The sequence below is a fragment of the Aulostomus chinensis genome, chromosome 19, assembly GCF_037954235.1.
Source record: "Aulostomus chinensis isolate RoL2024-O1b breed Wild chromosome 19, RoL_Achi_v1.0, whole genome shotgun sequence".
In the NCBI taxonomy this organism is placed as follows: domain Eukaryota; kingdom Metazoa; phylum Chordata; class Actinopteri; order Syngnathiformes; family Aulostomidae; genus Aulostomus; species Aulostomus chinensis.
In genome coordinates this window covers 14,751,648-14,762,538 of record NC_141338.1, presented here as the reverse complement: position 1 = coordinate 14,762,538, position 10,891 = coordinate 14,751,648, and the positions used below count along the sequence as shown (strand labels likewise).

The window sequence follows — 10,891 nt, the reverse complement described above, 5'->3', positions numbered from 1 at the left end:
ACAGCAGAGCCAGATGTGTATGAAGTGTATTGAGGTATCATGTTGAGGTATCTGTACTTCACATGGGTATTTTCTTTTTGTAGTTTTACTCTCCCCTCTCTACTCTATTTCCATGAACTCAGAAGAGAAAGATATAGATTAGGAAACATGTTCAAACCATGAAAATTATAAATGATGTACTTTCTCTCTCTCTCTCTCTCTCTCTCTCTCTCTCTCATGCACACACACACACACACACACACACACACACACAAAAACACACACACACACACATATACATGCACTTCAGTGGTGCAAAGATTGAATGCTCCAAAATACCAGAATACACAAACATCAACATTTCGTTTTGATATACAAGTTAAAAAACTCCAATTGTACTTATGTAGTATTATTGTATCTGTATACTTCTATTTTTACTACTGAGGAAGTGGAAATGGTATTCAGGTTTATTTTTATTGTGGAGCGGGTCTTTAATTTGAAAAGTGCAGAGGAAAACGCTGTTGTGTATCAAGGGAAAGTGTATCACAGTGGTGTGTGTATCAACAGTGTATGTGTGTGTGTGTGTGTGTGTGTGTGTGTGTGTGTGTGTGTGTGTGTGTGCGCGCGCGTGCTCCCTCCTCACTGCCTCCATGTGAACATCAGCGTGAGGAGGGAGCGCTGCCAGTCAACATGGGAGCTGCCTGGCTGAACGTGAAGGACTCAGAACCGATCCGGTCTCGGCTGTAAAACGGAACCATGTCTGCTGATACGTGAGCTCTGGATTATGGCTCGATTATGTTGCACCATCTTTCTTTTTGCGGGTGTTTTTGGGAACGCAGCGCTGACTGACAGCGACCAGGAATCCTGCGATGGAGCGTTTGATATTTATTTTGTGTTAGACAGGTGAGTTCTGGCTGTTCACGGGATAAAGGAACAAGACTTTTCATGGATTGTTTGTCTCTTCGGACGCAGACAAGCTTTGAGCGAGGCCTCTCCATGTATGGATGTGTTTAGACTTCCAGCTGCCGCTACTGCACCTTTAACATTTTTCTGATTTTCAGGGTTAAACAGAACTAAGTGACCTATTCTGTGTTTATTATCATCCAAACTCTATCGCTCTGTTTGGACGCCTTTTAAACAAGAGTTTTGTTTTACAGGTGTTTGGAAAATCTAACACAGATGTGAAATGTATCTATTTTGTGCAGTTTATTCAGTCTAGAAATGATCATTGCAAATATTCTACTAACTGTTCCGTTAATGTGCTTAAATTTTTTCTTTTTTTTGTACTTCAGGATACACATTATTTGGTCTTTTAGTATTAATTTGGCCAGTATTTGCAGATATTTCTACCTCTATCTATTTACATTTTGTGTACTAAAAAAGTCATGCACAAACTGGGAATTTTAATTTTTTTATTTATTTATTTCTAAAACATGCATTGTTTCCTCTGAAAAGAAGAAATTTAAGCAAAAAAGTTTTCCAATCTGCCTGATAAATTAAAAAACACAACAGCTGACACGCTGATGTGCATCCCTGTGTGTCTCTCCTCTGCACAGCAAAAAATAAACTTTATTTATTTATAGCTCATAAAGAAGCTATAACCACAAGCTGCTATAGGAGGCTCTCAGAATATATAGAAATATAGAAAACATACCTCTGAAACCTTGTTGACCACACCCAGGATCTCTGTGTGGTCGGATGCGGTCATAACATCTGCTGTACCTGAAGCCACATCCAGCGGTGATGTCATCGCCAGATGCTGGAATACGCATAATTAATTAACTGATGGATTCCAACTGAGTTTGCTGCTGCTACAGTGTTTGGTTTTGAATCTCATTTTGGAATATTTTATATTTGTGTGTGTGTGTGTGTGTGTGTGTGTGTGTGTGTGTGTGTGTGTGTGTGTGTGTGTGTGTGTGTTACCTCTGATTGCAGGTCAGGGAGTGTATCAGGACACTGGGATGAGATCTATGGATTTGTGGAGCAGCTCACCAATAGGTTTGTCAGGTCAGTCTTGTGACTTTTTGTGGTTTTTTTAAAAATTTTTTAGGCAAGAAACCTCCTCAGGCCCCTCAACTGCAGAAATATTTATACTATAAAATATTAAGTAAAACTTCATTTATAAAACACCTGTGAAAACAAAGCCAGAAAGAGCTTTTATAGACATTCAACTACATTACAAATCGTCAAAGAGAGCAACAGTTAAATTAATCTGATTACACCACAAGGAGTGTTTACAAGTCTTTAATTTACAGTACAAACAGAACTCGTGAGTAGAAAGTAGGACATGTCTATTTCAGGCATCATACAAGGCCGCCAAACTACTCCAAAAGCCCTCTGGGTAATGGTGCGGAGGGTGTGTGTTTTATCTTTAGGTTTAATAGCGGGTTACTAAATATAAGGACAAAAAAAACTCCAGCCAGATGTGGAAGGTGGTGCTGACCACAACAGAACGTCTGGAGAGTTGCAGGAGGAAATGAAGCTGGCAGGTTCCAGTGGGTTGGCTTCACTGAAAGAAGCCTTTTTAGTGTTGTTAGTATTAATGTCATCCTGCACTGTTAAATAATGCTGCATTGTATCGCCTGTGTGTGTGTGTGTGTGTGTGTGTGTGTGTGTGTGTGTGTGTGTGTGTGTCAGTCCCAGGATGAGGGTCTCCTACATCGTCTTTTCAGCCAGAGCTGTTGTAATCCTTCCTCTAACTGGAGACAGGTATGGTCTTCAGTTCTCTGTCTCTACTTACTCTTCAACCCCCCCCCCCAACAACCCCCTACTAGCAACATACCACAGATAACTAGATTACACAGAAACTGCTCTCTAATCAGTCTATAAATAAACCATGTTGTCCTCACGGTGTGAAAGCAGGTCCAAGATAGACAAGGGCTTGAGCGAACTCAGTCGAATCAAACCTGCTGGTGAAACGTACATGCATGAAGGCATGATAGCGGTACGTACATCATCAAACAAACAGATCAGTTTTGCATTAAAACAAATACAAGGCAATATTTTAGAAAGGAAGAGCTGAAGAGTCCAACTGTCTCTGATCAGGTGTCAGAGCAGATGAAGGTGCAAACGACGCCATCATCCAGTATCATCATCGTCCTGACAGATGGCAAGTTGGAGGTTTACCCCTATGAACTGAGTGTGCAGGAGGTAACACAACACACACACACACACACACACACACACACACACACACACACACACACACACACACACACACACACACACACACACACACACACACACACCATTCAGAAGTGTTTTCCATTAGAAACTCTGATTTCACTCTCTGGCACTTTCATGCCCGGGAAGTATAAAGCTCCAAGCAGTAATGGACGGGCCCCGTTCAGCAGTGTGAGGGGGGTTGAAACCTGTCAATGTTTGGATTTTGCTTTTAGGAGCAGAATAATTCTAATATCTACTTCCTCATTAGCTCTATTAGCTCAGACTACTACAAACAGGAGATCAGTGCTTCTTTGCTCCTATAAAATTCTGTTTTACTCTTACAAGGGTAACAATCTGTTGGACCGGCGAAGAAGAATTGATTGATACATTAGCAACTGCAAACTTTAGTGCTAGCAATTGTCAGTATTCATTCCACTGATGAAACACATCCAGTACAAAGGCTGCTTAGCAGGCAGGGGGGTAGATGATAGTGCTAGTTCACTGGCTTCATTCTCTGTTGCTATTCGATTTACAGCCATCATGACCTCTTGTATGGTCCCTCAGGGTGAGCGCTAGCTGGGCACTAGTTAGCTGATTTCAGGTCTGTGTTCAGGTCAGGAATCCATGGTAGTGCAGAGAAAATCAAGCCATCTGAGTGGATGTCAGCAGACCCTGGACGACGCTCTGCAGGAGTTCACTCTCCATGTCTGTTCTTCCTAGGCGGACAAAGCCAGAGGGTTTGGAGCCAGAGTGTACTGTGTCGGCGTCATGGACTTTGACCACAAACAGGTAGGGGGGCGGGGGGTGCTTGCCATCACTTCTCTCACTGACTGTGTGTAGCACATTAAGAGAGGAATCTGTTACTCTTTTTGAACACTGAACTCTGTGCGTGCGTGTGTGTGTGTGTGTGTGTGTGCACGCATGCGTGCATGTGTTTGTGTACGTGTGCACTTAACCTTGACTGTGTTGTTTGGTTTGTTTGAGCTCAGCTGGAACCTGCTGAGGTTGGAATAGTGAGCAGCTGGAGAGGCTTTAAAGTAGATGATTAATGCTTTTCTCAATTTATGTAAAAACATGGAATACATTTCATTGTGGGGCCTGTTTTTAAATGCTCCCCTCCTGAGGGACTCTGATTTCCTCCTTTGGGGTATCAGGTTATGGAGGAAGCCTCATCTGTCTTCAGAGTCGTTTATCAAGCTGAGGAGGAATGAGCCCAAGTGTCCTCCACTGACTCTGGAAGAAGTAAAGAGGAATGTCAGGGTTGGGCATGTGCATCTACTTGATCAGGCTTTTGGAGAAGGAAGAAGAGGGAGGACACGGTAATTTATTAAAGAAATTCATAAAAATAGATAGACAGCAATAATCAAGAAATCTGACAATATTGAAGGGACAGGAATCCTCAGAAGCTTAGGACATGAAGTAATAGATTTGAAACTCATCAAAAATTCAGTTATGAAGAAAAACAAATAAAAAGAATTTGCACTGTGTGTATGAAAGGTGCTATAAAAAGAAAGACTTTAATTATCATGTGGAGAAAAATTGGAGATAGATTTAATAACAGAAGGACAAGTTGCTGTCATCTCAAAGCTTCTGTACATTTTGGTGTCAGTTGCAAAGTTGTAGCAAGCCCATCCTTAATGAATTTAAAAAAAAGTTTTCGACAGTTTCTTTTAGCATCACCGTCGAGATTATTTTCCTACAAAGGCATTTGAGTAGGTTTGGCATAGAAGTGGACCTCAGTGCAGAGTACAGTACAAACAACACGGATTTACTGGAAAGAAGGAGAAGAGAAGGAGATCAAATACATAGGGACAAGCAGCCGGGCCTGCAAAAACAGAGTCTAATCTGTTGAGCAATGTTATTCTAGAATATGTTGTTCTGTTTGACACCCTCTTTCATTCCTGCTGTTTCCTTTGCTGTTGCTGGAGCTCTAATCTCACCACATCCATCTGTATGATTACTAATAATCAGCATACCTGCAGGAGTTCTACATTCAAGGGAGGAGATGTCTTTAGCAATCCTCTCCTCATGTTACAGGCCCAGTGTGTATCTGTAGGACGTCATGATGAAGCTTTCATTAAATCATGTCAGGCTTCCTGTTCTGCCATCATTCTAGGAGATGAAAGCTTCATTCCCCAGCTTTCATCTCCTAGAATCATTTCCTCCTCTAATGTGGGACAGGGCAGGGCACCTCCCAAAGAGGAAAAAAAAAAAAAAGATGGTTGAAAGTTTCATCATTTTTACAATCATCATGTGACGCTCAAACGCTGCTAAACTCTCCTCTTGTCATCTATGCTGCAGCTTGCTGAAATAGCCGACGGCACAGAGCAGGTCTTCCCGGTGCTGTCGGGGTTTCACGCTCTCAAAGACACCGTCAACTCGGTGAGCACCCGTCATAAAAGACACCCACAGTGAGACTGATGTGAGTACAGACTTGAACTCTGTCTCCACACAGATCCTGAGGCAGTCGTGCACAGAAACGTTCACTATAGAGCCGTCAAGTGTTTGTGTCAATGGTAAGTCTGTTATAAAGAGTTTGTCAGATCCACTGTGTGAATAAGTAACCGTTTCCATCTGCAGCCATGTGTGTTTGACGTGTTTCAGATTCTTTCAATGTGGTGCTGAGGGGAAGCGCCTTCAGCGGATCTAAAAGGACAGAAAACCTCCTCTGCTTCCTCACCGTTAACCAAAACACACACAGTGAGTAAACACCCTCTGTCTGCCTTCGATACACTACATTACTGTGTGTTCTGCAGTAATGAGGTAATGCGAACCAAGGATGCACATGTGATGCACATGAGGATAGTGAAGTGAAATATGATACTGTGCAGATGTGTGCTGCAGAGGAAAGTCCGGCTCATGACATCCAGAGACAAACAGTAGCTGCTCTTTATTGAGTTTAGCAGAGGAACAGAGGAGACATTATGAGGCCGAGCGGAGGGAGGGAGGACATTTCTGTCCTTATTAGCAGATCGATGGAGGACGGAGGGCTCAGTGTCAACAAGAGGACATGGCAAGCTAGCACATGACTGCAACTTTTCTCCTGCAATCTTTTTTTGTGTGTTACTATCCTCTTGTTTGGTTTTATTTTTCTTCCCTTGACCTCTCAGTCAATATGCTCACACTGAATATGTAACATCATTATCACAGCATGCAACAACTCCCCCATCCATCCATCCATCTATTTTCTCTACCACTTATCCATTAAGGGTTGCGGGGGGGGGGGGGGGGGGGTGAACCTATCCCAGCTGACATTGGGGGAGAGGTGGGGTTCACCCTGGATGGGTCGCCAGTCCATCACAGGGCCATCAGGAGCAATTAGGGGTTCAGTATCTTGCTCAAGGACACTTGGACATGGTCACCGGGGGAACTGAGGATCGAACCAGCGACCCTTCAGTTGCTGGACGACCACTCTACCTCTGAGCCATGCTGCCCCGTGCAACAAATCTCTTCATGGCTAATTAGCTGAACGAGATTATACAACACTACTGTGACTGTACAGACTGTTTAATGGGAGCATGCGTGACATCACTTGCTTGTTTGCTTTGCTTTGTAACCATGGTAACCATATTAGGATGAGACATTGGAGGTGGAGAGGAGCAAGACACAAGCATTATTCAACCTTAATGTATGAAACTGGCATCACGCTATCTTGTGCAAAAATGGAAACTCTTGATTGAGATCATGAACTTTATAAATCAAAGTAGATTTACTGTGATTTTCTTTGAGACTTTTTCACACTCAGAATTTATTTTGCAACTACATACCGCAAGTCGCCCTCTGCTGGTCTTTTGAAAGAATTCAGGTTTAACACAGGAAAGCTTCCAAAATCCAGTCAATGCTGCACAAGCCCATGTCCTGTGTGGCTGTACAAAGATCCTAAATTATCTGGTGAACAAACTCATTTGATATTTGATATTTTTAAAATCCTTTCTTCACTGGCAGTAAAAGGTCCATACAGTTTGTCTCTGTCTCCTCTCAGGCCAGAAGCCAACAGTAGTGAGGGACGGCCATCTTCTGTGTCCAGCTCCTGTTCTACACGAAGTCGGACAGTAAGTAAACGTACATGTAAACGGACACACACACACACACACACACACACACACACACACAATTAACGTTTGTAACCCCGCGTGAACCTTGAATGTGCTCTTCCTTAAGAGAAAAACTGTAATTAAACATTTTTATTTTTGTTATGATGACAGTAATTATCCAAGTCGTCTGGTAATTGTTTCAACTCAGCAACAAATAGATGAATTTGTAACTGATAATTAGCATCAGACACAAACAGTGGCCACAAGAATGTTTTCATGTATGGCTGAGAAACCACGCTTGTGTCTGGACACTGGAAATAGAGGCAGAGTTCAGCTGCACGCCGTCTGATTTAGTTCATAGTTGTCTTCCGTCTCGTTGCTTTGTCGTTTACTCCCTAAAACCGCAAGGCTGTTAGCTGATAAAAACATTAGATGACATGATGAACCAGAATCATATTTGACCTCCTTTCACCCTTTTTACTCACTGTGCTACTGTTTTTGCCCTAAATTCTGAAATACACAAATCCTCATGAAAGAAAAATCCAATTCTGGACCAGCGTTATATTGATGACATCATTATTAACTGCCCTTTAATTGCGAGATATATAAAGTTTTCTGAATCTTAATCGGAATTATCTCGGTATAGACCCAGCCTTAGCAAGAGGGTGCAGGGTCAGCAGGGAAGAAAACACCAATGTGAGGCCGTATTGTACAAATCTGGTGGATGATAAACGCAACAAATTCAATGGAATTCTAATAGAAACTGCAAGTTTCTTTGGCTTCATCATCTGATGACAGTTGAGGAAGATCCAAGTACTTTCACCTCAACCCATCCCTTTGTTTGAATAATCTTCAACTAAAGTCTGAGATTATATTCTCAAGATTTGACTCGACTTGAGAAACAAACCGAACACGTGATTTCCAGGCTTGTTCTGCTAGTTTAACAAATATTAACATTTTAAACACTTTCTCTGTGAATTAAAACAAGAAACTAATATTTATAGATAATCATGGGCAGATTATCAGTTTCAAAATATGTGAACTTCTTTCCTTGTATAATAAGAGGCCGTGAACTGCACCCTCCACCCCACCCGCGGGGAATCTCTGAATCTCTGCTTGAAAAGTCAGTGCATATTCTGGTAATTTCCTAAATACTAAACTGACACAGTTTGTACACTTTATTAGCAAACAAGGAAATCTGGTCAAACCATGATAAGAGATCAAACGGCTTCCTTTTCCAGCGAGTCAGAGTTCTTGGCAGTTAAGATGTTGGATGATTGACAGGTTGCATATTGGTTGTTTTACTGTAGGATGAGGCTGAATAATGATTCCCAACAAACAAGAGTAAGATTCACCTCTTATACACATCGTGAAAAACAAAAATAAATAATGATAATGGAGGAAGAGTTCTGACCTGAGTGGTTTTATCTGTTAAATTATAAAAAGGGATTCGATTAAAACATCTTTATTGCGCCTCGACTCACGTCACGTGCAGCCATTAGTAGTTGAGTGGGTCTTATGTTCTCCAGATCCATTGAAGTGCTGGTTAGCCTGAACAATGGTCAGTCCTTCATCTCCACTCCCATCACCATCTCTGCGACTGCATGTGTGAGTATCACTTCTGTTGGGAAAACTTCAAGAGTTCTGAGCTTACGCTTTAGAAGATTCAATTTAAGTTAAAGTCACATTTATTTCCTCAAAAGTAAAATATTGTTTTTTTTAAGAGGCCAGAAGTGTAACTGTTGTCACACGTGTGTGAGGACAAACACGTGTGACACTGGTTACTAATTCAGCGGCTAATAGAAGATAACACACGTGTGTGTGGTGTGTATTTATTGCAGTCAGATGGGATCTGGGTGCTCTGGCTGTTCTTGGCTCTTTTGCTGTTATTGGTCCTGGGTTTGATCTGGTGGTTCTGGCCACTCTGCTGCACCGTGGTGAGTCCAGAAACCATAGTTTGCTTTCAGCAGCAAGAAACCGGACTCCCCGGACTGTTGTTTATTAGTTCTCATTTGTTGTTTTATAGGTAATCAGAGACCCGCCCCCCTCTCGCCCCCCTCCTCCACCTCCTGTCATTGTGAGTAGATGAAAAAAACAAACAACGTGAGGAAGTTTAGTGCGGTACCTCATGTGGCCAATTTGGCAGGAAATGTTGGCAAATACTGAGTGTACCACAACTAATAACCAGTATTTTGAATAGTATTTTGTGATGGGCTGTATATATTTTTATTTTACCAGACATTCTGAAGTGTACTGTATGTATAAAGATATACCAGTGTAAATGACATTATAAACTATATATTTCTTTCAAACAAAGCATCATCATTTTAGAGCTTCATTGAAGTAGAATTCAAGATGATTTTTTTTTCATTATTCAACATTCAAGACAAAAGCTTTATGTTCATGAATAAATTCAGGTAAATTACAACTAGTCTAGTTCACTAGTCTGAACAGAAGAGGCCGTCTCATGTTGGTCAAACTTATTCCCCCCCCAATTTGCAGCTATTCTGCTGAATGATAATTTCTGGAGGCCCATCGAAGTGTCTCTTACAATCTGCTTCAGTATTGACATCTACTGGCCATTCATGGTACTGCAACACAACTGTATTTAATGTTCAGAACAATAACTTAGGACCAAAAGATTGGGTTGAAATGTTAGTTACCGTCTCAAATTTGCAGCAGTTCATAGTTTGGAGTTTTAACTTGAAAAGTATAAAGTTACATAACGCACCAACTATTATCTATTTGCTTACTTTAAAGGAGCCAGAAGAAGAATCCTCACCTAAACACAAGTGGCCAACAGTGGATGCGTCGTATTACGGGGGGAGGGGTCCTGGAGGAATCAAACGCATGGAGGTTTGTTAAAGTAACATCTTATATTTTATATTTGTTGGTTGCTGTCTGTGTCATTCATATTTGGGTCCTGTAGGTGCGTTGGGGGCAGAAAGGGTCAACAGAGGAAGGGTCCAGACTGGAGAAAGCTAAAAATGCTGTGGTCACCATGCCAGAAGAGGTGGATGAGCTCATTCTTCCTCAACCCCCACCAAGACCTCCTCCAGTCTATAACCCCCCACCACAGTCCAAATGGTACACTCCTATCAAGGTGGGACATGCTGGCCATTTACTGATGACCTACATCTTCAGACCCAAATAATACAGAACAGTGTGTATTTCTTACCTTTATTTGTGTTGATGTTGTGTTTACATGACCTTCAGGGGCGCTTGGACGCGTTACTTGCATTAATGCGAAGACAGTACGACAGAGTGGCGATCATGAGGCCGACGCCTCACGACAAGGTCAGAACCGTCTGAATTCCTCACTGGATTTTTTTTTGGATGCCTAGAATAAAGTAACTTCTCATTTTACTTGTCTTATAGACAGTTTCTGTCCTCAGTGACAAATTCAGTTAACTTTTTCTTGGGGGGTGGGGGGGGCAAATCAAACAGATCTCATAAGATTTCATCTGTTAACTCACAGCTGTGACCTCTTATACACACCAGTTACCTGCCTCCTCATGTCGCTACTGCTGTTTATTGTCTCCAGGGTCGCTGCATCAACTTCACCAGAGTTCAGCGCCACTGAAACAAGAGGATCAACCCTTATTTTTTAGCTTTTGGCCCCCAAAAACCCCCAGACTGTACACTAGATCATTTTTGTGATTCAATGTATATTGTTGATAAATGATTTTACATATTCTGGTGCCTTTTTTTCA

At 41.8% G+C, this 10,891-nt stretch overlaps 1 protein-coding gene across 2 annotated transcripts; it reads left to right on the top strand.

The window, feature by feature from the left end:
* The first annotated feature begins 620 nt into the window (after positions 1-620).
* On the top strand, positions 621-10,872 carry antxr2b (ANTXR cell adhesion molecule 2b). 2 transcript variants are annotated; one of them, XM_086186866.1, is made up of 17 exons: positions 621-882; positions 1,915-1,986; positions 2,617-2,688; positions 2,842-2,923; positions 3,025-3,129; positions 3,865-3,933; positions 5,446-5,526; positions 5,600-5,660; positions 5,749-5,844; positions 7,127-7,196; positions 8,708-8,786; positions 9,020-9,115; positions 9,205-9,255; positions 9,939-10,034; positions 10,108-10,281; positions 10,395-10,475; positions 10,723-10,872. In XM_086186866.1, exons 1-17 carry the CDS (start codon positions 764-766, stop codon positions 10,759-10,761), a joined length of 1,443 nt encoding a protein of 480 aa, XP_086042992.1. In that variant the 5' UTR covers positions 621-763; the 3' UTR covers positions 10,762-10,872. The 2 variants fall into 2 exon arrangements, with proteins under 2 accessions (XP_086042992.1, XP_086042991.1); XM_086186865.1 differs by having other exon boundaries at positions 2,839-2,923.
* The last annotated feature ends 19 nt before the right edge of the window (positions 10,873-10,891 follow it).

Bases quoted from the DNA above. Each gene is read 5' to 3' on its own strand.
- antxr2b (XM_086186865.1), top strand. From the start codon at position 764: ATGGCTCGATTATGTTGCACCATCTTTCTTTTTGCGGGTGTTTTTGGG. The intron at 8,787-9,019 runs GTGAGTATCACT...TATTTATTGCAG, and splicing joins CCATCTCTGCGACTGCATGT to TCAGATGGGATCTGGGTGCT. The intron at 10,035-10,107 runs GTTTGTTAAAGT...TGGGTCCTGTAG, and splicing joins GAGGAATCAAACGCATGGAG to GTGCGTTGGGGGCAGAAAGG.